The sequence below is a fragment of the Cynocephalus volans genome, chromosome 8 (genome assembly GCF_027409185.1).
Source record: "Cynocephalus volans isolate mCynVol1 chromosome 8, mCynVol1.pri, whole genome shotgun sequence".
In the NCBI taxonomy this organism is placed as follows: domain Eukaryota; kingdom Metazoa; phylum Chordata; class Mammalia; order Dermoptera; family Cynocephalidae; genus Cynocephalus; species Cynocephalus volans.
Genome location: NC_084467.1, coordinates 29,100,142 through 29,126,934, shown reverse-complemented (window position 1 = coordinate 29,126,934; position 26,793 = coordinate 29,100,142). Strand labels below are relative to the sequence as shown.

At 44.0% G+C, this 26,793-nt stretch overlaps 1 protein-coding gene and 1 pseudogene across 1 annotated transcript in view; one reads left to right on the top strand and one right to left on the bottom strand.

Moving 5' to 3' along the window:
* The window catches only part of OSCP1 (organic solute carrier partner 1), a 31,330-nt gene extending 11,478 nt beyond the window's left edge, over positions 1–19,852 (top strand). The window contains exons 2-10 of the mRNA XM_063106379.1: positions 1,051–1,205; positions 5,398–5,565; positions 6,061–6,141; positions 14,985–15,088; positions 15,578–15,706; positions 16,441–16,510; positions 18,168–18,307; positions 19,252–19,315; positions 19,562–19,852. Coding sequence (XP_062962449.1) covers positions 1,051–1,205; positions 5,398–5,565; positions 6,061–6,141; positions 14,985–15,088; positions 15,578–15,706; positions 16,441–16,510; positions 18,168–18,307; positions 19,252–19,315; positions 19,562–19,678 — 1,028 coding nt within the window. The 3' untranslated portion in view covers positions 19,679–19,852. The remainder of the gene's footprint in view (positions 1–1,050; positions 1,206–5,397; positions 5,566–6,060; positions 6,142–14,984; positions 15,089–15,577; positions 15,707–16,440; positions 16,511–18,167; positions 18,308–19,251; positions 19,316–19,561) is intronic.
* On the bottom strand, positions 1,740–2,008 carry LOC134383221 (dynein light chain 1, cytoplasmic-like; annotated as a pseudogene).
* Positions 19,853–26,793: the final 6,941 nt, after the last annotated feature.

Genomic DNA, 26,793 nt, shown 5'->3' with positions numbered 1-26,793 from the left:
GTAAGGAGTCACAGTTAGTTATTTTGTGTCAGTGTTGGGGGGGGAAATTGTGGCCCCTCTCCCCTCTCTCTGAAGCCCTTCCAGATTTTAAGTATAACCAGCCCTCAGCTCCTCCTTCCCCCATAAAATGCGTTGAGATGCTTTAAAATGCTGGCCTGAGCCCTCAGGATACTTCTGTCAATTACTTACAGGTAGAGAGTGCCTGAAATAACCTCATTGCCCTACCTTGCCTTGATTCTCTAAAGATACATTGCCACAGCCAATGCCCTGGCACGTCTCTCATCTTAAGCAAAAGAAGGAGGAGTTTATATCTTTCAGTAATAATCATTTGTATTTAATAATTGATTTTGTACAATTATTTTAAGTAACCCACTTTTCTTTCAAATTTTAATTACTATGAATGTATACTCTCAGCATCCACCTACTCTTACCTTTAGGCCAGAATAACTGGCTTAATTAAGAATAGTCTACGTTCAACCATACCTGTTCCTATTTCTTATGTAGAACCCTCCTAGCCCTTAACTAGTAATATTTTATTGAGTGCAAAATAGTACAAAATAACTAAAATAGACTTGTCTATTTTCATAAAATGTTTTTCAAAAAAGAGTCAATTACCATGATTGGTTCCATTTTTTAAAATTTAAAGTAAAAATGTTTGAATTTGCTGGAGAAAAAAAGAGTGATGTTTCTCATTTTTTAAGGAAGAGATCTAATCTGAAATGCTTATAGGAATCTTTTTTAAAGAAAGAAAACAGTTCCCTTATAATTGAGATAACGTATATAAAAGTGGTTCATAACCTCTGAAGCACAACACATTTGACATTGTCATCATTTATGTTTGCCCTGAAATGGTGTCATCAAGCACTCTTGGAGTCCTGCTTTGTACTGGGACACCGGTGTGGTTTCTCTCCAGGGAGCTAATCACACCAAGCCCACAGCATCCCAGCTCTGTATATATATGCCCAGCTCCTCCATTTGCACACAGAGAGCATTTCTGAATAAATCTTCCTGGAGAAACTTGCTTAGCCGTATTCTCTCTTATCTCTCCAGTTCTGAATGACATCATCTCAACCATGTTCAATAGAAAGTTTATGGAGGAATTGTTCAAACCTCAAGAGCTTTATTCCAAGAAGGCCCTGAGGACTGTCTACAACCGCCTGGCTCATGCCTCCATTATGAGACTGAACCAGGCCAGCATGGATAAGGTGAGCAGACATCTGCCTCTGTCATCTTAGTTGCTTTTCTTGTACCTTTTGTGCATGATCATAGACTGAGGTCAAATGAAATGACGTATACAATGGTGGCTTGTAAGAAACAGGCACTTGTAAATATTGGTTGTTGAGTTTCAGAGTTGGGAAGGATCACCTCAGAAGTCATCTGTACCAACCCCCTTGTTGTTTATGTCATTCTTCCTGCCCAAAGAGAGTACTGGTTTTCATGCCCATATTTTGTTTTGTTTTGTTTGGCAGCTGACCAGTAAGGGGATCCAAACCCTTGTCCTTGGTGTTATAACACCTCACTCTAACCAGCTGAACTAACCAGCCAACTCTTGTTTGTGTTTGCTAATTGTTTTATAACCACAACAAACTAGTACAGAAAACGCCTTGTACAAAACACAAGAAAGTTTCAGAATCAAGGTGTTCCCTTAGCAAGGCTGAAGATTTCAGTCTCTGGTATTTCGGATTTAGGCTACAGTCCTTTTTGGATGGATCACTGGATATGTGGCACAGCCCATGCTTTTAATCAGATTTGAACAGAAGAATGGCCACTCGGCCCAGGTGGAAGTAGATAAAGTATTTGGTTTCATGTGTCACATAACTACCAAAGTTCCTTCCCACATTGCCATGCCAGGTGGGTTGTACTTCTTGTCACACTCCTTCCTGAAATGGGCCACAATGTCCTTTTCTGTGTTATATTTCTCCAATGCCTGAGCAGCACACTCCACCGAGTTCTATTGCATCTCTTCTGACATGTCCAAAATTTCGATTATGGCTTTTCGGTGACACATGGTTATTGTGGAGCAGGGGCTGGCCAACTGCACCTATCTCCTGGGGGAGGTGCTGGCATGGCTCAGGCCCGGCGGGAGCTGCCATAGCTACTGAAGCCCTGGTACATCTTCATGGCCATATTTATGAACCCCAGAAAGGCATGTCTTAACCCAATAAAGGCACTCAGCCCTAAAAACTATAACTCTGACTCACTCTTAATAAATCTCAGCTCTGCAATGATGAAACCAGGCATTTTTTAAAAGCAAATTCAAAAACGTTCAGTCTACTTATAATGTGAACATATCTATTTATTAGTGAAACAAATTATCGGGGCACTCTGACTTTTAAAATAGTAATTCCATATAAATAAAATGTAGAGGATACAAACATCCGTTCAGAAGAATTCCAAATAATTTGTCTAGTTACTCTGCCCTTGAGGGAGAGCATAACTCTCCACTTCTTAAATGTGAGCTGCACTTAGTAACTTCCTTTCAAGGAGTATAGTATGGAAAGGAAGGAAAAAACAGTTAGCTTTACAGTGGAGAAACCTGACAAACTACCTCAACTTGGTGGTCAAAGTTCACATCAACAGTATGAGTCGTGTTGAAAGTATTTACCCTGACATGATGTGATTAGAACGGCACTTCACCTCTGTGATCTTCTTCCCCAAAACCCATAACCCCAATCTACCCATGAGAAAAACATCAGACAAATACCATTTGGAGGTCATGCTACCTGACCAGTACCCAAAACTGACCAGGACCCAAAACTGTCAAGGTCACCAAAAACAAGGTGGTGGTTGTTGGTTTTTCTGGGCGGGGGGGGAGCACTGCTGGCCAGAATGGGGATCTGAACCCTTGACCTTGGTGTTATCAGTACCACTCTCTAACTGCATGAGCTAAATGGCCAGCCCACCAGAAAGAAGGAAAGTCAGAGAAACTGTCACAACCAAGAGGGGCCTAAGGAGACATGATGACTAAATGTCTTGTGGTGTCCTGGATGGGATCCTGGAACAGAAATAGGACGTTAGGGGGAAAAGAATGAAATCTTAATAAATATGGACTTTAGTTAGTTTAAAAAATAATAATTCCTTTTCAAGTTTCTCCATTATGTGAATTTTTAAAAACCATGAAGACTGACAGTGGGCGGTAGGTGTGCAAAAATCAATGCTCACTTGTTACTGGTAGCTAAAGGCACAGACTGACTTTAACTTTGCCCTCTTACCTGAGCCTCCATCTTCTCCTCTAGAATATGGAGATAATAATAGCTATCTCATCAGTGATTGCAAGGGTTAAGTGAGAAACATACCTAGGACTGGCACGTAGTAGATGTTCAGTAAATGTTAATTATCTGCTCTGCTCTGCTTGCCCTTCTCTCTCTGCCTTTAAGAAGGTTTAGGTTTTCATAGAGAAAGGACACAGAATTTGGAATCAAAAAACCAAGTTCAAGTCTTAGCTCTATCAGTTACTGGCTGTGAGACCCAATTTACTGAATAACTCAGAACTTTGATTTCTTCATTTTATATATGTTTTTATCCTTTACTCCTAGCATGGTGTCCTACACACAACAGGCACTTGATGTTTGATAATGATGGCAGAGAGAGTCTCAAAACGATATCTCTAGTATTACATGCCTCCTCCCATCCACCTCCCAACACACACACCAAGCCATTCCTGTTGTATGCCCCTTTCTAAGTGGAAATGTTTAGCTGCATGTTGGAGAAATGGGATTGTGCAGAGCGTTCTAGAAAGTGCCTTAGACTCTGACAGTCCTGGGTTCAAATTTCACTCTGCCACTTACCAGTTATGTCAAATTAATTAGACAAGTTTCCTTATTTTAAAACTAGGATAATACCTACCTCATAGAGTTCTTGTAAAGATTAAATAGGATCAAATGAGGTAATGTATGAGGGTACCTCAAAATATTCATGGAAAGATTTGTATTATATTTCAATTCTATTTTTCCATGAACTTTTTGAAGTGCTTCAGCATATAAATGTGCTTGGCACAACACTCAGATGGTAGTAGTTTATGTTTTCAGTCCTGCCCCAGACATGTCCACAATTAGACTGTTCATCTTCTCTCCTGGCTCCTCCTGTCCCCATCCCCCAGACCTCCTTACCTCCATCAGGAGCATCAACCTTCTCCCAGACACTACACTGAAGATGCTGTGGTCCTCTGGACCGCCCTCATCTTTAGCCCCCAGATCTAGTCAGGTATTCACTATATACTAACAGCCTTTCCTTCTAAATATCACATGATCTTCCCTTCCCTGCCTTTTGCATTCCCACCATCTTTGCTCCAGCCCTTAAATCTGGATTATTCCAACAGCATCTCTTTTATTTGTACTATCAGTAGATATTTATTGCAAACCCATTAGGGGCTAAGTACTAGCTAATCTGTCTAACTCCGGTCTCCCTTCTCTCACATCTCATTATTGACAGATTGACTAATCTCATTTAATCACCACTTATATCAGCTCGGAAAACTTCACTAGCCCCCTAATTCCAACCATAGCTAGTCTAAGTTATTTTGCCTGTCTAAAACCTTTAATATTCCAACCTTGCCATTCATACCCAACTTTCTTCCCACCATTCCCAACGTGGACTGCCCTCAGGCCGTTCTCCTCTCCTCCCAGGCAAGCCGCATACCCACTGGCGCCTCCAGACCCTCGTGCCGCTGTTTCCCTCCACTAGATGCCTTTCCTCTCCCTCAGCCAGTGGGAACCCTGCAACTGCCCTGAGGCCCATATCCAGCCCACTTCCGCCACAAAGCCCGCATTGACCGCTTCACTGCTCACCTGTTCTCCCCTGATCCTTCATGGATGGCCAGCCCTCACGTGGGGCTTGTGGATGCCTCAGTAAGTCTTATTCAACATTTAAAATTGTTCTTAACAGCTGTAGAACTTCGTACTTGCTACTGTCACACATATCATCTCATTTACTCCTCTCAGCAGCTCTGCCATGCTGGGAAATTAAGGAATTTTTTTTTTATGGACAAGAAAGCTCAGGCTCAGGGAGGTTAAGACACTTGGCCAGGATCATACAATAAGCCAACAGCAAAGTACTTGAATTTGGCCTTTTTTCTCTAAGTCTGATGCTCAGTCCAGAACCCCACAGCTACCAGTATTGTTTCTTATATGTCCCATCAGTAATACACATAAGGTCACCAGAAATCCTAGTTTTCCCAGGAATGTCTCGGTTTACTCCTCTTGTCCTGGCTTAAATATTAATATTCCTCTCCTCCCCCCACCCCTTTTACTCTCAGAAGCATCTTGGTTTGGGTGGTGGCTGATATGGTCACCTGTGCTGTACGGTAAGCCCAGAGTTGATTTTTAGTAAATGCTTGTTTGAAGGTTCTGACATCTGCTTTTATGATCCTGTTTATTTCGTTTGTGTGTGGGTTGGCAGCTCTATGACCTGATGACTATGGCTTTCAAATATCAAGTATTGCTGTGTCCCCGTCCCAAGGATGTACTGCTGGTCACTTTCAATCATTTAGATGCCATCAAGGGATTCATCCGAGACTCCCCAACCATCGTGCATCAAGTGGATGAGACTTTCCGGCAGCTGACCGAAGTAAGAGTATCATCAGGTTATCACCTCTCAGCCCCAATACTTGTTCTCACTCCTCTGTTAAGAACAGGCAGATTCTATGACAGAGAGAACAGGATGAGGAATGGCAAAGGCTGCCCCTCTCCCAGGACATGCTAAAAATCTACAAGTCTCCATTCCTTCACAATTGGAAAAGCAATGATACAGAGCACAGCCCTTTTCTCCTAACTTTTCTGAATGGTAGTTGGTGGTGGGTGTTCTGCTGGAATCTTGGGGAAGAGCCTCTCCAGGTCTGTGGAGAAGGAGAGATGAAGTGTGCCCCTGCCCAGGTATATCACACTAGGGTCTGTCCCTCGAGTGAGGGAGTGGTGCTGGTTCTCCTGCTGCCCCTCTCACCCGCAGCTGAGTCATCTCCTTGTTCGTCTGGTGCCCATCCCCGAGCACCATCTCCCCTGCCTGTCCGTACTACTCATCTCACTCCCGAAAGTAAAGTGCTTCTTTTTGCTTTGCCTTTGGCAGATATACGGGAATCTCCCAGCAGGGGAGTTCCAGCTGATCCGGCAAACACTCCTCATCTTCTTCCAAGACCTGCACATCCGAGTGAGTGAATGGGCAGCCCTGGGAACACCCCGCAGCAGCTGTCCCAGGGAAAACAGGGTGCACGTCATCTGACAGATAAGCATAGACATTTTGCCCAGTTAGTGATGTCCTCGGGGTTTAACTCCATGATGATAAACATTCTGATAATAAATCTCAGCAGTTTTGGAGGGTTTTGTTTGTTTTTATTTTTATTGAATCATAATTGGTTATACATATTTTGGGGGTTCAATGTTGACATATGTTGGTGAAATCAATATTACTAGCATATATATATAGTTACAAATTATACTTATTTTTTATGCCCCTTGTACAATCTCTTCCTATCCCCCTCTCCCTCCCCCCTCCCACCTCTGATAACCCTGGATTTCTTCTCTCTCTCTGAAAGAGTGATGATTACTCTGTTGATTTGTTGCCTAGATGATCTGTCCAGTGCAGAGAGGTGTGATCAGGTCCCCCAGTATTATCGTAGAGCAGATGCTTCTTCTGTCACTCTGGAATGGACTTTGTGGAGAGAGACATCCTCTTCTTTTCACTGGTCTCTGCTGGTGACTCTCCTTGTGTCAATGCACTCCAGTGGCTGGTGGACCATCTGCACAGTGGTTGTGGCATCTAGCCACTTTTGCGGCAGCCGTGGTTACTGTGATGGCTGTGGTGGGCCACCCACATGGAGGTGACGTCTTGGGCATGCTTCTTGGTGCTGGTGGTGTGCCTGGTTGTGGGAGCAGTATCTGGTCCCTGGCTCGATACCTCAGGATCCCGGGTGGGCTCTGAGGCGCTGGCGGTGTGCCTCTCAGCAGTTTTTAAATGAGCCAAGGAAGATAATGATGCTGCCGTTCTTTCCCAGTTACCATATGAGTTTCTTTGAAATATGGTTTCTTCCCTTGCTTCTCTCGAGAAACTGTGCTCTCAAGTCACTAGCCTGATTTCAATTCCAAAACCTTTTCTTGCACCTTATCATCCTCAACCTCTCCAGTATCTGTCACTGTCAGGAAGCTGCCCTCCTCCTCCAACTCTCACCTTTCCTGGACTTTCATGGCTCTATCCATCCTGGCCTTCCCTTACCTCCCCCATCTCAGTGCCTTCCACTCCTTCCTCTCCTTCTGTCTCCAAACCTTCCTCCTTCTATCTCCTCCCACCCCCTGCTATTCAGTGATCTCTTGCCTCCCCTTCTGACTCCTGAATGTAACCTCTATCCTACCCTTGCCCCACCTCTGCCCTCCAGACCCACATCTCCACCTGCTTGCTGAAACTCTCCAATGAGGATGCCCACCAGTGCCTACAACTTAATGTCTGTAACTAAACTAAGTTCCACAATTCAAGTGCTACCCCAACTTTCTGATTTCTTTTGAGGGTACTACCATTTCCCCACTCACTTGGCTCGGAACCAGAGTGTCACCTTTGATTTCTCTTCCTTGATCTTCATCCAATTGCTTCTAAGACCCACAGAGTCTGCCTTTTCAATATCCGTGACCTCCTTTCCATTCCTATTGCCACCAGCCTAGATCAGACCTTCATACTTCTGCTGGCTATTGCCTCCCAACTGGCCCTCCCAGTCCTGCTCCAGATAATTCTACACCTTAACTTTTTTTTCCCTTGGGCCACTGCCACTGGCTGGTACTGGGATCTGAACCCTTGACCTTGGGGTTATAGCACCACGCTCTAACCAGCTGAGCTAACTGGCCAGCCCCCTACACCTTAGCTTTTTTTTTTTTTTGGTGGCTGGCTGGGGAACTGAACTCTTGGCCTTGGTGTTATAAGACTGTGCTCTAACCAACTGAGCTAACTGGCCAGCACTACCTTAGCTTTCAGAAACACTTTTCTGGGCCAGCCCATTGCTCACTTGGGAGAGTGTGGTGCTGATAGCACCAAGGCCATAGGTTCGTATCCCTGTATAGGGATGGCCGGTTCGCTCACTTGGGAGAGCGTGGTGCTGACAACACCAAGTCAAGGGTTAAGATCCCCTTACCGGTCATCCTTTAAAAACAAAACAAAACAAAAAACACTTTTTTGAGCTTCTGAATTTTGGATCTGTCTTTCTTGGACAGGACTTTATTCCTTCCCATAATTTAACAAACTGATATGGGAAAGATTGCAAAATAAGCCCAGGCTCTAGAGACAGATACTCCTGTGTTTGAATCCTAATTCCAGCACTAGTTCCATAACCTTGGGCAAATTATTCTCTTGAGCCTTAGTTTTTTCAACTGAAATATAGAAATTATACTACCTAATTTAGAGTTTGTTGACGAGATTATCCAAAGCAGCATATGTAATATATATGTATTTGCTTGTATGTGTATAGTATAGAGTGATTCTGGAAGGATATGCAAGAAACTGGTCACAGTAGCTGCCTCCTAGGAGTGGGGAACTGTATGAAGAACAGGAGCAGGAGAGAGACTTACTTTCCATTATATATAACCTTTTGAAACTTTTTTTTTTTTTAAAGATGACCGGTAAGGGGATCTTAACCCTTGACTTGGTGTCGTCAGCACCACAATCACCCAAGTGAGCTAACTGGCCATCCCTATATAGGGATCCGAACCCGTGGCCTTTGTGTTATCAGCACCACACTCTCCCAAGTGAGCCACGGGCCGGCCCGTTTTGAAACTTTTGAATTATCTATCTGTGCATATGAAACATAGTCACAAAATAAAATTTTTAAAAAAAAAGAAGAAATAGAATATGTTTAGTGCCTGATTGTATTTCCCTACCATGGACCAGGGAAGACAAATAAATTTCAACTCTGATGCCAATTTTATTTTTAACCCTCATGAATAATTTTATTTGCTTTGGATGGAGCAATAATAACATCAGTATAAATTAAGACCTCTAATAGTCATTGATTAAAATAAAAAATATGAAAGTACAAATAATGTTAAATTTTGCACTAATTTTAAAATATCAGTTTAAAAAATATTGAAAATTCTGCATTGTACTGTTATCAAGACTGCATATTTGATCATTATTTTATGGACGTAGTAATGCAGGCAGCCATATTGATTTCTCAATTCTGACAGAATAAAATTCATTATAATGAAAAGACTTTCCTAATAATAAGTCTATGGCAAAATCATTGAAAAGTATTAAACTACAAAATATATTAAGCTTTAGTTGCTAAAGGGGCAGGCAATGAAACATCAGAATGTGTATCAAGAAAAACAGGAATCATATAACTCAACAACATTCTTTCACTGATCTGTAACATCTGGGCTGTTTCCCGTATCCGGTCTTTAATGTTATTTCTGCTCAGCTGCAATTTGTGATTGCATATACAGATTTTTCTGTTTTTAAAATTGTCTTGATAGTTTTTAGATTTGTTAGAAAAACCAACCAAATCAAGAAAACACAGCTCTGCTCTAATTACCCACTGCTCATTGTTTAATCAAAGCAAATACAAACTGCTCATCCAATATCCAAGCTTTCTGTGATATCATGAAACAACATGAAGTGGCCTTGCTGTGGTCAAGGCCCTGACCTGTGCACTGAGGCCTGCAAAGAGAGTGCACTAAACTAAGACTAATTTCATTTGGAATCCTGAACAGTTGTTTACAACCATCTCAATTCCTGACCCCCATCAGCCCTCTAGAACACCTCCAGAGTTGCCTCCTAAAGGCTGGGCCCATAGGCCACCCATCCTCACCCATTTCACTTTCATTCCCATTCATTCATCCTTCCATCATGGACATTCCTCCTGTTCTTTCCATTGCTTCCATTGTCAGAAAACATCATTTCATCTTAGCCTCTTCATAGAATGTTCTTTAAACCTCCACTCCATTATCCACTCTACTAGGAAGTATTTCTTCCCTGGAAAACTAGTCAGTCTAGCAAATATTTACTGAGTGCCTACTATATGCTAGGAACTGTTTGAGATACATAAATGAAGAAGACAAAGTCCCTGCCTTGTAGAGGTTCTATGCTAGTAGGAAGAGACAGGAGGACAGGTAAGTCATGGTCTTGTACTGATAACTTTTAGGAAGATGGTAACATAAGATAAAGTTAAAGTTGGCAACTGGAATGGGATGTTGCTTTAGACCAGCACTGTCCAATAGAGCTTTCTTGATGGAAATGTTCTGTATCTGTGCTGTCTGATATGATAAGCACTAGCCACATGTGGCTATTGAGCACTTGAAATATGTGACTGAGAAACTGAATTCTTAATTTAATTTTAATGCAAATAGCCACACGTGACTAGTAGCAACTGCATTGCACAGTACATCTTTAGGTGAGAGAGTCAAGGACACCCTTCTTGAGAGACATTTAGTTGAGAATGTAACTAACAAAGATCTCAGGGAAGAGCATCTAAGCTGAAGGGACAGCAAGGTCAAAGCCCCTTAGATGGAAAAAATCATGATGTATTCTCTGAGCAAAGAAAAAGCCAGTGTGGATGGAGCATATCTCCTAGGTAGGAGTCATGCTCAAAATAAATGTAACAGCCTGTGTAGCATGGGCACTAACTAATCAGAACAGGTGCCAGTCATTTACTTAGCTTTAGGCCCTAGGGAGGAGTTTATTCCAAGAGTAAATAAAAGACATTGAGCTTTTTTTTTTTTTTAGTCGCTAGCCAGTACAGGGATCTGAACCTTTGACCTTGGTGTTATAACACCATGCTCTAACCAACTGGCCAGGCCTAATATGGAGCATTTTAAGGTGAGAGTGTAGAGAAAGTGAAGGAAAATGGTCAGGTCCCCTCAGATGTTCAGAATCTTGCCGAGCATTTGATGTAACTATGCACGTGTGCCCAGGTGTTCCTTGGTTATTGTCTAATGTAATTGCACATGTGCACCCAGGTGTCCTGGGTTATGGACTTAAGTATAAAGGACAAGTAGCTCTGATTCACAGATCCCCCCTCCCACCCTCAGGGGGCACAGGGAGGTCACTACTGCTGCTGGAAGCTGTTGCTGCCAGTGCCCCCGGATGCCCCGAAAGGCAACCATCGCTGCTGCCTATGCTGCTACTACTGACTACTGAGCTCGTGTCATCTGCCAATGGCTCCCAGGATCTTTCCCAATTACCTAGCGTGGACCTGCATGTGAAGGGTCTGGTGACCCAGTCTGTACAATGGGTTTGAAGGGTCTGAGCCCTAGCCCTGACAATACAAACGAAACTTAGTATAACTAAAATAATGAAACATTTTGGCTTTAGTTATGAATTACAATTAGCGTAGCTATTGCTGTAACCTGACAACTGGCATAGTCATGTAGCTTTACAGAGAGGTAACAATCTCATTTATGTTCTGGAAAGAGAACTTCCAGAACATATATGGAAGTAGAAGAGGTAGGAGAGAAGTTAGGAAACTACTGTAGAAATCTAGGTTCAAAATGAGAGTGCTTGGATTAGATGCTAGCAGTGTACTTAGTGAGAAGTATTCACATTTGGGATATACCCTCGGGGCAAGACCAATAAGACTCACTAAGAGACTGGATGCAGGAAAGAAGGATGAAGAGTGACTACTATGTTTTTGGCCTAAGCAACGTGATGCCATTTACTGAGATGGGGAAGGACTGAAGGGAAGTATACTTGAGTAGAAAAATTAATAGTTCTTTTTAAGTTTGATTTGCCTATTAGACATCCAGGTAGGCAGTTAAATAGGCAGATCTGAACTCAGAGGAGAGATCCAGGTGGGAATCATCAGCATACAGCATAGAGATGGCATTTGGAGGCTTCTGGCCATTTGGCGGAGGCTGGTCGTGCTTCCTCAGCCGCAGGCAGGACGGGAGAAGCAGGGTCAGCACTCTGCCTGCCTCCCCCTCACTATCAGATCAGTATTCTCCCAGCCTCACAAACTTAGCCATCCTCTTGTCAGGTCACACTGTCACCCTAACCACTGTCCAAGCCGTCTCCATCGCTCACTGCTGAAACTGCCAGGTCACTCACCCATATTCACTGAGCAGTTAAAGCGTGGGCTGCCATCATCCTGGGGAGGATAGAAGCTCAAGGAGGTGTCTCGCCCAGCAATCTAACCCCACGGCGCAGCGACCTGCGTTGTTTCTTCCCGTAGGAAGTGTGGTTCCTGCCTCAGGACACTCGTTAGAGAAGGGGGCAAAGGCAGTAAGGGCCTCACCCATGTTCAGTCTCAGAAGAATGTAGAGAGAGAGGACACAAAGGAGAGGGTGGTCAGTTCTACCTAAGAGAATCAGGAAAGTCTTCCGAGAGAATCTGATATCTTTCTTTAGAAAAATAAGTTTTCAACCAGGCACATGAGAAAATAAGGGGAGATGTTAAGAAGGACACCATAGGCAGAGGACACCGTCTCAATAAAGGCACGAGGTATTTATGTGACTGCCCCCACGGGGTGGGAGAGGGGCACAAGCAATTGAGTGGCTAGAACATGGCTGCAGAGAGCAACAAGGGCCTGCTGGACATTATCTAACAGGTAGAAGAAGCCACTGAAAGATTTTAAGCAGAAGAGGAACATGATTCAGATATGCCTTGAGAAGTGTCTCAAGCAGTAGAATATGGAGGGTGGATCAAAAGCAGGCAGGGAGGCCAGTTAGGAGGCTCCCGCAGTGGGCCATGTACAAGATGATAAAGGTCTACAGTAGGGAGCAATAGATGGAGTAGAGAGGAAGGGCCACATACAAGGAATGATCATTAGATTGACAGGGCTTGGAGACGGAATAGACATGGGAAGGTGCTGGGAGGGAGACTCAGATTGCTGACTTGGTGACCCGGCGGTGTTGTTCACTGAGATTGGGAACTCAAAAAGGTGAGCAGGGTGGGGAAGACAAAGATGAATCCTGTTCTGAGCAGGGTGGATTTGAGGTGCATCCTGTGGACATGTCTAACAGGCAATGGGATAGATCGGTCAGATGCCCAGAGAAGGAGGCAAAGTGGGAGCTCAAGACCTGAGAGCCATCAGCACAGAGGTGAGCACTGGAGTGTGGGAATAGATGAGATCACCTGGGAAAGGAAAAGGGCACAGGAGAGTCACACCTACAGCTGAGGGCCAGCAGAGGGGCTGGGGAAGCCAGCCCTGTCCAGACAAGGGCAGATTCTTGGGTCAAACACAGACACACACACATGACCTAAATTTGTACATTTCATATCTACCATCCCATAGTTGACCATATTAGAATTAGACTAATAGAGAGTCCAGCACATTTATATATTTTCCCACTTCTCCAAATTTTCTTTCTTAATTGTGTACTCACATCCCTCAGTCACAGAATCTCAAGGTTAAGAATTCCTTAAAGGTCATCCAGCCAAACCCTCTGACCAAACCAGTTTACACATTCCCCCTGAAACATGACTTGTGTTTGCCCACCTCTACTTCTGAAGTGCCTCTGCACCCACCTTCTTCTTCCAGGCCCAGCTCCAAACCCACAGTTACACCTACCCACCCCCTATGCCTGTAGTCATTCTTCTCAGTGAGCTAATATGCACATGCTATTCAGCATATCCTGCTATAGTGTTATTTTTTTACATTTCATGCTTATGTCCTATGTCTAATTAGACTGTAGTAATAAGAGCATTAGCTACCATTTCTTGTGCACTTACTATGGTCAGGCTCTGCTTTTTGTATATTATCTGACTTAGTTGTCACACCGACCCATTGAGTAGGTACTACTTTTTTTTTTTCTTTGTTGGTGGCTGGCTGGTATGGGGATCCGAACCCTTGACCTTGGTGTTACAAGATGGCACTCTAACAAATTGAGCTGACCAGCCAGCTCCCAAGCAGGTATAAATATTATCCCCAGTTTATTAAAGAGAACATTAATGCACAGAAAGGTTGTGTAACTTACCAAAAACCCAGACCCAAGAAGTGACCTAGCTGATTTATAAGCCTAGATAGTCTAAGTTAAATAGTATGCCAAACTGTCAGCTTGCAAATTCTTTTTTTTTTTTTTTTTTTTTTCTTTTTCGTGACCGGCACTCAGCCAGTGAGTGTACCGGCCATTCCTATATAGGATCCGAACCCGCGGCCGCTGGGAGCGTCGCCGCGCTCCCAGCGCAGCACCCTCCCGAGTGCGCCACAGGCTCGGCCCAGCTTGCAAATTCTTATCACTTTGAGTTTTCACTGCTTTACACATGACAGATTCTTGTTCTTGATAATATTACTAATATTAACCTGAAGAATTTTTGAGTTGGAAGGGACCTTCAAGTTTATCTCTCATTTTACAGATGAGGAAGCTAGGACCCAGTAAAACTGATTAATGGCTACAATCTATATGGCATTTAATCTGTGAATGACCAAAACCTCAATACAGAGTACACAAACCAGGGAGCAGAAATTATCATAATGTATTTTCAGTCACATAAAAGACTTTCGAACTCTAATGCCAGCTGGACCCACCAGCTCCTGCCCCACCCTTCTCACCAGACCAGCATGTGGACAAGAGCCCAGGATCTACAGTGAGAAACAGAAGGGTGTGAATCCTCACAGCTCTTCGCCTTATGAGCTGGCTGCCCTTGAAGAAGTGTCTTCCCCTCTGAGCTGCCGATTCCTCATCTATAAAATAGTGATAGTGAGGTTCTTACAGTTCAAGGTTCACAGCTGCATGGAAAGTTAGCAGGGAACTAAGGAATAGGTGTGGAATTTGGAGTCAACCTTGGTTTTGAATCCTGGCTGCCTCTTACTGTTCTCTTTGGGCAAGTCACTTCACTCTGCCTCAGCTTCCTCATCTTTAAAACGGGGATAATACCTGAAAGGTTTGCTATGAGGCTCAAAAGTAGCTGTTTGTAAAAACACTATAATCCTGCAGGTGTTAGTTATGGTGTTTTTCTCTCTTATTGTTATAAATTCACTAGGTAACATTCCCAAACCATTACACACTTTTCCATCCTCAGAATGTTTATGTCTATGAAAACACACCAAGAAAAATGACAATAAATGTGTTTTTTTCCAGGTGTCCACATTTCTAAAGGATAAAGTTCAGAATTCTAATGGTCGCTTTGTGTTGCCAGTGTCTGGCCCTGTTCCCTGGGGAACTGAAGTTCCCGGACTCATCAGGTGAATTCTCAACAGTAATTATCAGAGAAACTTTTGGGGTGCTGGGAAACCAACATGTGGGCCACCACATAAAATGCAGCACTGCTGAGCCCCTCAGGCTCTGCTCGGCCCCTCTCTTTCTTCAGTAAAGCACAGCTATTAAAGAGGCTTGGTTCTAGTCCAGGCTCTGCCACTTAGCAGCGGGACTTGAGGCAAGCCACTCGATTCCCCAGGATTCATTTCCTCATCTGTGAAATGGTTATGTGAGGATGAATAAAGTAAAGTGCTCTTACACAGCACTTGGCACATAATGTGGGCTCCACAAGCATTATTGTTATTGTATTATTATTATTATTATTATTATCATCATCATCATCATCATCACAACCAGCATTTTTATCTTGAAGGAGTGCATGAATTCCTTTTTGTCCTATAGTACAAAGAATAAAGAAGCCTCCAGGACCACCCAAGCTTAGAGAACATTCCATCATGTCATATTTTGTATTGTAGAATGTTCAACAACAAAGGTGAAGAAGTGAAGAAGATAGAGTTCAAGCATGGTGGAAACTATGTCACTGCACCCAAAGAAGGTTCTTTTGAACTTTATGGAGACCGAGTCCTGAAACTGGGAACTAACATGTAAGCAAATTCTCCCTGCCTAAGTGAATTCAAGTCCAAGGGAGGTCACTTTGTTTAAAAAACCAGCCTTGGGCCGGCCCGTGGCTCACTCGGGAGAGTGTGGTGCTGAGAACACCAAGGCCCCGGGTTCGGATCCCATATACGGATGGCCGGTTCGCTCACTGGCTGAGCGTGGTGCTCACAACACCAAGTCAAGGGTTAAGATCCCCTTACCGGTCATCTTTTAAAAAAAAAAAAAAAAAAAAAAACCAGCCTGACTTCTGCTATGAAAATCCCTGCTGATGCTTGGAGTAAATTCCCCTTAGATGCAATGCATGCAGAGCCCCAACATTTTCAAAGGGCACCCAAGAACTCCAAACATAAGGCAACTCAACAGGTTGAAAAGATATGTAATTTTAAATAGCCATGGAGGAGAACTGGCTGAATGAAACCTTTGTTGTAATGGAAATCCAGGAAGACTTAGCCTTCATGTAATGCTCCATGTCTTTTCAATGATGCCTGATACTCTTTACAAGAGGAGACATTTCCACACAGCTTCCCCAGGTATTTTTCTTTGGTAAGAAATGAAATTTGAGTTCTTAATACACACTTATTCTGAGTTGTATTCTGTACTCATAGCACCTTTCTGGATGCTATTTAATGTTGCAAAGTAAAAGCTGTGAACTATACTTACGAGTTAGAAGAAAATCCATGGAAAGGGGCTGGATAATGTCACCATTTTCTGTTGACTCAAGGTACAGCGTGAATCAGCCTGTGGAAACCCACATGTCCAGAGGATCAAAGAACTTAGCCTCACGGACGCAGGTGAGCTTCCGCCTCCCTCCCTTCTCCTCACCACTTCTTCCTGGATACAGAAATCTACATGGAGAGGAGGGTGGGAACTCTTTAGATTTCAAAGCTAGCCAACATTTCCCTCATGTTTGCAATCTTCTCCATTCAGCCTTACAAGTACACAGGTTTTTAATTGTAGCTTTTCATGGAGACTTCCAGTGATCTGACTAATTAGGTAATTTTAGACTTGGCTCAACCACCATAATTAAGCAGGAACTACACACCAGGACATGTGATGTAGCATTGTATCGATGCCATTAGGTCCATGGTTGCTGACACCAGCACTTGCATGTATTCTGATCACCGAAATGTCCCTTCTTAATGCTTCCCTATATGGTGATGCAGTAGCTAAGTTCAAAACAAGGCTTTAGGGTAGGCTGGTTAGCTCAGCTGGTTACAGCACGACCTGGTAACACCAAGGTCAAGGGTTAGTTCCCCTTACCAGCCAGCCGCCAAAAAAAGTGGAGTTTCGGTTTTTCTGAATTTGTCTTTACAAATTTTCACTAAACTAGCTACCAGCTAGCTAGAGGACAAACGTGGAATTTTCAGTTATTCAGCAAACATTGATTGAACTGCTTCTATGGCCTGGGTACCCAGGGACACAAAGCTGATGCTGATACGGTCCCATCCTGAAGGGGCTTATAGTACCCCAGGAAAGACAGTGAGAGAAACAGATCACTATAACAAGGCAGAAGAAGAGCTAGCTGGGTGTTCTGAACAAAGTGCTGTGCAAAAGAGTACATGCTCTGTCCAGTGAGGTGGGGGCCAGGGGACAGGGATCAAGAAGCCTTTTCAGAAGAGGTGACATTGAAGTGGGCTCTAGCGTGGTAAAATACTAACGGCAGGGAAGGAGCAATGGGCATGCAGACTGAGGTGACAGGAAGAGCAAAGGTACAAAGGGGCAGAAGAGCATAGCGTTGGGGGCAGAGGGGGCAGTATGTCTCCCACTTGGCTGCATCATAGCAAGTTGAGGCAAGTGGCAGAGATTTAACTGGACAGAGTCATGGGGCCTGATTAGGAAGGGCATTTAACAATTTGGATTCTGTTCTTTAGAAAGGAGGCAGAGGGAGTTGTTTCAAGCAAGGCAGAAATAAGAGAACTGGTGGCAGAGGCAGAGCAGGGGAAGGCTGGATTAGAGAGAGTACAGAGCCCAGATAGAAGGCAGGGGGCGAAGGCTGAAGTGGGGTGGGGACACTGAGAGGAGGGTGTGTTCATGGCTGTCACCGCCTGAGGGCAGTGTGGTAGCTCCTCTGGAATGAGTGCCCTTGGACCTAGAGACTTGACTGTGGCTACATGTAAATGCTGAGGGAACTGGATTGACTGAAGAGGAAGCAATGTTCTCCTTCAAAGAGGAAGGTAGTTTGAGGAGAAACGTGGATCCCTACAGCCTTCCACTCATCTTGAAAATATGAAAATCTCAGGTTTGATGCATTACTAGATTTCTGCAGCTTCTGACATGGATTATTTTTCTTTTGGTTAAGCCTGTTTTTCTAAGCTTTATTTGGATCCAGAAATAACCTAAATAGTTATTGTTTTGCCTTATTTTATAATACCTCCCTGGGTTTCTGGGGTCATAGCAGGAAATGTGATCAACTTCATATGGCTAAAATTCATGCAATTGTTTCTGCAGGAAAACATTGCTCCAAACCCTCTTGCTAAAGAAGAGCTGAATCTCTTGGCCCGACTGATGGGAGGGATGGAGATTAAAAAACCCAGTGGCCCTGAGCCAGGATTCCGGTTGAATCTCTTTACCACTGATGAAGAAGAGGAGTAAGTTTTAAAACTGTTTCTTTAAAGACATATATAAAAATCCTAACTGTGATAAGGGCCCAAAAATGACAATTAAAAACCAATGACACATAAATACAGAGTTAAGATCACAAGTGAAATACCAACGAATTTAATAATCTAGTTAAAGAATCCAGCAGAATTAAAGGGCCTGAACCTTCTGGAATCATCCAAAAAAGAGTCCTAATGCTTTACTTAGCAGAACACAGCTGAATAAGAAGTATTAGAAGCCAAGATTATCATATTAAGAAAAGTCTATTAAGAAACCAGAGGATGGTTGGAGCTTGATGTCTTTGGGATTAGATAGTCTCACCCAGAACAAACAGCAATTGTAATTCACTGAGATTTATACAGTGCTTTACAGTTTTCAAAGTGCTTTTGCCTATGTTATCTCATCTCATGTGATCTCCCTCAACCAAATATTTGGGGTGGAAGTTGCCTTCTATTTCCTCATTCATTGACCTAACTTCTTTTGTTTACTTCTGTGTGGCAAGTACTATGTTAAGTGCCAGGGACATAAAGATGGAGTGTAAGACCTAGCACCTGTCCTCAGGAAGCTCCCAGCTTAGTGGGAGAATGAACATGTACATAAATTATTTCAGTGCCATGTCATGAATGCTCTGATTGAGGACATGGTGACTGACTTTGTACCAGCAGATTGAAGGAGTTGGCATTTTATCTGAATCTTGGAGTTTGCCAAGCAGAGGAAGGAGAAAAACATTTTAGCAGAGTTTAGTATGTGCAAAGTCACAGTGACGTGAAAGGACTTGACTTTCTGGAGTGTAGGGTGCATTGGTTGGGAATGGGGTGGAATGTTAAAGAGAAATGGCAGAAAAAATAAGTTGCCACATTATCAAGAGCCAGTTTGCCATCCCAGCAGGGAGAAAACCCTAACCTTGGACCCATTTCTTTACTGTCTCATCCAGACAGGCAGCACTGACCAGGCCAGAAGAGTTATCCTACGAAGTTATCAACATACAGGCTACCCAGGTGCGTAAAGGGGATTACACAGGTTCAAATCTTATCCCCCTCACCATCTTATAATAACCTTGAACTTCAAAAACCCCCTTTTTCTCTCTATAATCAGCCTGTAACTACAATCCCTATTCTGACAAATAGGAGAGCAACTGAAATGCATCACAGTGGTGGGATGAAAAATTAAATACCTACTGCACAAAGAGGCTGCCCTGCCGACACATCGTCTTCATTCCCTTTCACCTTTCATTTCTCTAACAGGATGAGCAACGAAACGAAGAGCTGGCTCGGATCATGGGGGAATTTGAGATCTTGGACCAGCCAAAGCAGAGCGCCAGCAAGGGGGATGATCTGCTAGCCATGATGGATGAGTTATAGCTGTGCTGACCTGGCACACTCTGCCCCCAGGGGAGAGGCTGCTTGATGAGGACCACTGCCCTTCTAGTTCCTGTTTATGTTGTAACAAACTGTGCAGGTCTTACTCAGAGAGCACCGTCTCTTGAAGGCACACACATACACAAACTTTCAGCAAAATATATTTTGGCTTTTAAACTTGACTCTTCCCACTTTATTCTTAATTCTGTGGCAACCATCCAAATCATCCTGGGCCGTAGGTTTGAGCCCCAGAGTAGGTAAGGGGACATGCCTATTCTTATTTTCGGGTTTACTATTTCAGCTTTCCTGTGGGGACCTACATCTTACAGATGCCTATAAGTTATAACAAAAACTTCAAAATTTTCTGGGAACCATGGTAAAGGCAGTTGCCTCCAATGGTCGGGGCCCAGTTTAGACAGCCCTCCTCTCCCTGGCACACTGGGAACTGTGACCTCAGAGAGGCAGACTCAGCGAGGCCCCAAACAGGGCATGTGGGTGTCTATGCTTCTCTACACATCTCTCCATCCATGGGTAGATGTGGGTTTATCACATATTGAGGTGTGTACCGAGAGGAGATTTTGCTTTGCACCATGGTACGTGCTCTTTACCCCCAGAGTCACTTAGTGTGCTTGCCTTTAAAGACCCCAGCACAATGTGCTATGATATCTGTCTCCTCTGCTCCTCCATCAGTAACCAAGCAGAGCCTTAGGTTGGGTGCAGTCTCCATTCTGTGTTCCAGCTGAGCCACTTCCCTTGGCAGGATGCCAAGTCTAATTGGGATCCATGCCAGATATCTCTGGCCATGGCTGCCCTCCACCACATGCTCCCTCCTGGGACCAAGTAACTGGCAGGTTCAGGGCCAGCCAACAGCCAGTGGTCAAAGTACATTCAGTCCTATGGAGGGAATATCCAGAATGGCAGAGAGTAAGAGAGAAACTAGGCTGAGCTGGTCATTGCCTGAGATTGAACCAACGAGAGGGATCACTGTGGTCCCTCGCACCCTGGGAAGAGTGGAGGCAAATGTAGTTCTGGAATGTGAGGGCCAGGGAAGCTGCCCTTTGTCTGGCCCAAGGCATAGGGTTTGGATATGGGACAGCTAAATCACCAAGTAAATTTAAGTTGCTTCCTACCCTTTAAAGTTATACTGCCCTTACAGTATTATTAACTGTAGGCAATGGGAAAAAAAGTAAAAAATAGAAAATATACAGTTACACTGCCATACCTATAAAGACACCCCTCCCTCCTCACAAAAGCTCTGTTGGGGAGGAGAAGCATATCGTGCTGTAAAACATCTACTAGATGTACAAAGTGCCTTCTGTTTTGTCTCTTTTATGCAGTCTGGCCACCCGTCGGGCCTGATTGGATGACAGATGAAGGGGAAGTTTCTGTCCTGTTTTGAGTCTAGCTCCCACTGCGCTATCACAAATCCCAACTTCACTGTCTGCTCTACGCATGTCCTGGGGCCTTGGAGGTGGGCCACAAGCTGCCAAGAAGCAGCAGCCTCCTCCCTCCACCGATCCCAGAGCAGTGCTGATGATTTGAGATGTATCTATCTGTCCTCTCAGTAAATAAACAAGATACAGATCTCTGGTAAGGCAGCTCTGTGATGAAGCAATCTATGAGTTTCATGTCTCTAGACTTGCACAAATATTGAGAAAAACAAGTTTATTTGCATGGTGGTTCAGAGCATACAGAGAAAGCATGGGAGTCGGGAGGAGGCAAAGAAAAAGGGAAATAGGGATCACTCTACCTAAAATGTGGACTGAGTAGTAACAGCGTATCAGCATTCATTTAAAATCACACCAAACGGTGTCATGCAACAATGCGCAGTGCACTTCAGGGGAGGGCACCATGATCAGAGTCAGGGCACTGCACTCTGGTCCTGTCCCTGCTCCAAATTCACCATGTCATCTTGGGCCAGTTACCCTCACCAAGCCTCATTTCCCTCATCTGCTAGAAAGAACTAGTTCAGTGGCTTAAATCCAGCTTGCCCGGAGAAGTTATTGAGTTTACAGATTCCTAGACCCTGCCCCAGGTGGGACTTGAGAATTGGAGTTTTTGCCCGTGCTGCTCCACCCCCCATGCTTTGGGGGATATCTGCTCTCTCTCAGCTCTTCTGTGACTGTAACCTCTTCTCAACTAAGTTTCAAAGAACTCTTGTTCTTAGAGTGTTAGAATGCCCATAGATTATGTAAGCAACGCTGTAGGAAAGCCAAAAACCAAAGGACTTTAATGCGTCCCAGAAGAAAGAGGTGATAAAAATCAGGAGTGAAGGAGGAAGAAAAAAGGGGGGAAATGTATTTATCCCTCAATAAATACATTTTCCCCCTCAATTCTAAGGACGTCATCCCATGTCGTTCACATAAGTATTTAACAATCTTTCAAGGTAAAACTCACTTTTTTCCTTAATCTAAATCCTAATAGGAGAGAAACAAACTTCAGCATAATAACCAGATCCCAGAGATATCCACATCAAAACCGGATCAGATTCCTTCGTCCACATCCTTCTGGTCTGTAGCCATCTGCTTTACATTCACTATAGAGCCACACTGTCCCTTTTGTACTAACTCAAGTCACAGGAGAACATAGAAAGAGAATGCAGATTTTAGAAAAATATGTATATTTAGCATAATACCTAATTTTTTTTTTTTTTTTTTTTTTTTTTTTTGGCGCTTGACCGGTACAGGGATCCGACCCTGTCCTTGGTGTTATAACACCACACTCCAACCAACTGAGCTAACCAGCCAGCTCCTTATACCTAATCTTTTTTCTTCTTCTTCTTTTTTTGCGACTGGTAAGGGGATCGCAACCCTTGGCTTGGTGTTGCCCGCACCGCGCTCAGCCAGTGAGCACACCAGCCATTCCTATACAGGATCCGAACCCGCGGCGGGAGCGCCGCTGAGCTCCCAGCGCCGCACTCTCCCGAGTGAGCCACGGGGTCGGCCCCTTATATGTGATCTTAAAGACCCAAATTATGGTCGGTTAGCTCACTCAGTAGAGCGTGGTGCTGGTAATATCAAGGTCTAAGGGTTCATATCTCTGAACCAGCTGGTCACACACACACACAAAAAGACCCAAATTAACATCTGAAAATTAATGCAACCTTCACCTACCACTTACTCTCTTTAAATTATGCCCTGGATCACTCCTCTTCAGCTGCTAAATTCCTGGCTAGCTGACAGTAGAGGGAATTGCAGAAGGGATTGGGATCAGAAAAACTCTCCGCAGTTGTGTCTTCCCTCTGCATCATGACTTGGTGTGAAGCAAAGTCTCAGATCATCCTTTTTCAAGTGAGAATGTCGAAATGCATTCCTAGGGCCAATGGAAATTATTTTGGATTATTTGACTACCTTAACACTCACCACCACCACAACCAACATATACGTACATTCTAGAGTCTTTTTGTTTCTGGTCAGTAGTGCCTTGGCTGACAAAAATAACATTGCTTTCTCTGTTAGTTCCCAAAACAATATGGAAGCTCAATTGCATTAGGCCTGGTGAAGCCACGCCATTAGCAGAGCCCCAGAAGTGCAGGGGACAGAACCCAGGACCTAGATGTACACAATGGCCTCCATTCACCCTGTCCTTCATTCTCTATACAAAGCTCTCTAACTTCCTTTTGAAATGGTGAGGCCAGCAGGTTTTCCAGGAAAGTCATGGTAGCAGCTAAGGATGTTTGTCAGCACCACGCTCAGCCAGTGAGCAGCTAAGGATGTTTGACTCAGGTTTTCTGGATTTCCTAAAGACCTCTCAGCTTAGGTTACAATCGACAAGAAGATAATACGATTGTCCCTCAGTATCCACCAGGGGATTGCTTCCAGGACCTCCTGAGGATACCAAAATCCACAGATGCCGAAGTCCCTGATATAAAATGGCATAGTCTTTGCGTATAACCAATGCGCATCCTCCTGCATACTTTAAATCATCTCTTGATTACTTATATTACCTAATACAACGTAAATGCTATGTAAATAGCTGTTATATTGTTTAGGGAATAATGACAAGGAAAAAAGTCTATATTCAGTACAGATGCAATATTTTTCCCCCAAATATTTTTGATCCATAGTTGGTTGAATCCACAGATGTGGAAGCCATGGATACAGAGGGAGGGCCGACTGTACTTGTTTTGTATGTTCTCCCTCATCTCTCCTCTCTACCTCAGAGAATCTTTTATCTATGCCCTCCCTCCCCTCAGTCGCACCCAGCCCGCTTTCAGCTTCAGATGTTTATCCAAGTGGCTGCTGAGGATCTCCTCGTGTACAAACCACTCCCACCCACACTTCGGGCCTCTGCTTCTCTCCGTATTGATTGGCCCAGTTACTCATCTGGTCCTCTCCGTTCACTCCCTGCTGAAGCATGGGGCCAGCACTCTACACTTCCCTGCTGCCTCATCCTCACTCTGCTGCCTCAGTTTCTCTCCTCCTACACCCCTACAGCTCCCATCACTGTACAGATTCTCAGGTCTCCCAGCCTGGTGACAACATTGCTAGATCCAACAGCCTTTTCTCATCCCCATTCTCCTTGGCTTTTTGAAAGCCGTCGGCCCTGCCTAACTCCCTTTTCTTCCTACAGCTCTCTCCACCCTTGGCCTCTTTCTGACCACACCTCTTCTCTCTCCCGCAGTGCCTTCTGATTGAGGACTGCTCTGTCTGATATGCAGCCATCTTAAAAAGCCTGTCAAAATGTCCCGGCCAATTGCCAAGTGATCTTATTTCATCCCTGGCCTTCTCCATTCCTCACCCTTCTCTCTTGCTCTCCCTCCATTTCTCACCCTCAGCCTATTCCTTACTCTCATTCCATTGCTGATCCCAATGTTTGAGGAGCCCTGCAGTGCTTCCTTTGCATTCTTCTGCAAATTGCTTTGCATCCCTTTTTTTCAGACATGCCATTACCTTCCACCACTACCTCTGTGCTATCCCCTCCCAACCCGAGCTGCAGACTCTCTTTCCCTGAGCTCTTCCATATCACCTCGCACTTTAGTGTCTAAAACTGAAGTGATTTTTATGTATTTGGGACATTTACTTCACTTTCAAAAGACATGAAGAAACTTTTAAAATTGTAATAGTCCATTTCTGTTGCTTATAACAAAATACACAGAATAGGGCAATTTATAAAGAAAATAAAATTTATTGCTTACAGTTTCTGAGGCTGGGAAGTCCAAAGTCCAAGGAACATAGCTAGTGAAGTTTTTAGTGGTAGCAACAGTGATGGCAGGGTATTACAGTGTGAAAATGACAGAACAGAGAAAGGGACAGACGCTTCATGTTCCCTTTTTAAAGCTCTCCAAGCCACGCCCATGTGCACCATTTTTAATCCATTCACTAAGGCATGGTACAATCTAATCATCCCTTCAAGGCCCCATCTTTCAATTACAATAATAGGACTTTGCACCCTCTTTACATTGTCACAGCGAGGGACTAAGTTTTGGGGGGACATTCAACCCAAGGCAAAAATTAATACAAAATAGAACAGTTTTTCATAGTGAGATAGGAGGTGCTCAGTTTCCATGGGTTCAGATTTCAGGATACACCTCTGGGTTTCAAGCCCCTCCCCAAGGTCTCAGGTTCCTCCTCTAGGCCTTCCCCTAGAGGAGAGTTACTGTTGCTTGTTGGACCTATTTTTGGCACCAACACGGGGAAATTGAGACCTCAGGGGGTTGACTTATGCAAATCCAGTGGCTGGACATGCTCACTAGAAAGGGATTATATAACCCTAATAGCTGAGCATGCTCTGTAAAATGGAGTTTATCCGTTGAATGATTTTCCAGTAGAGATGCAAAAGAGCACAGAATATTCTTGAATATTTTCAATGCTGTGATAGAATTTGACCAATGAACAGTGCTCTAATAAGACACTGAGCATGTGCAAGACTGTTACGTGGCTGGGAACCACCCCCCTTAGTTGAATATTCATTAGATAGCATGAATATGTATTGGATAGCAGAACTATAAAAGTGGAATCCCTGAGCCGACCTGTGGCTCACTTGGGAGACCATGGTGCTGACAACACCAAGTCAGGGGTTAAGGTCCCCTTACTGGTCATCTTTAAAAAAAAAAAAGTGGAGTCCCGGCCCAGCTTGCTCACTTTCCTGGGGCCAACCTGCACTTTGCCAGCTGAGGTGAGTGAGCCTGCACTCTGTAATGAACTTTAAGTGTGGATTTCTTACTTTTATATTAAACTTGATGCAGGCCCTGCTCAGTCTCTGGATCTAGGCTGCACTCTCTCTGTGAAATCTGTATCTCTTATTCGTTAGCTTAAACTTGCTCAAACTTGCTCTCACTTTCTACTGTGACTTTGCCCTTGAATTCTTTCCTATGGCATAGTCAAGAACCTGGTAAGAGGACAATGTGGTGGGTTGAGGCCAGCTATCAGGCTTCCTCAGACCCCCTCCTCCAGCATCAACAGGAAAATACTAGAAGCAATGGGTAGAAGTTACCAAAAATTTCCTAATTGTGGAGTAGATCAGCTGGCAGAGAAGTGAGTTCCTGGTCACTGGAATCATTCAGGCAGAGGTTAGGGGAGCATCTATAGGACGTTGCGGAGGAGATTTTGGCACTGGATGATATATTGGAGGAGGTGACCCAGGGAGTGCACCCTAACTCTCAGGATCCTGTGATCCTCTGACAATTGGAAACAGAACCACAACAGAGCTCATCTAAGGAGAACAGAGAAATTCAAGACTCCTGAAATGAACTCATTTCAAATGGGCCCTGTACTAGTCAGGGTTTTTGGTTGCAAAAAACTGAAACCATTTCTAGCTATTTAAATAGAAAAGGAATTTATTGAAAGGGCATCAGGCTACTGATTGTCTGGAAGACTGGAGAACAATCAGAAAATGGCTAGGATGCCTCCCCAACACCCGCAGCCAGCCCAGTGACAACCACCGACCACCAACCACTGACCACCAAAGCGCCGCAGGAAGCATCCCGTCTCCCCTGTGGGAATGTGGGGGTGCCACAGGCCTCAATCCCGTCCCTCCTCCTTCCTCCTTCTTCCATCACATTTCCTTCCCCTTTCCCCTTTCCCTCTCCCTCCCAACTACTCTGGAACAACATCATAGAATGTAAAAATATATATTAATAAAATAAAAAAATAAAAATTCTGATCCAATCAAAAAAA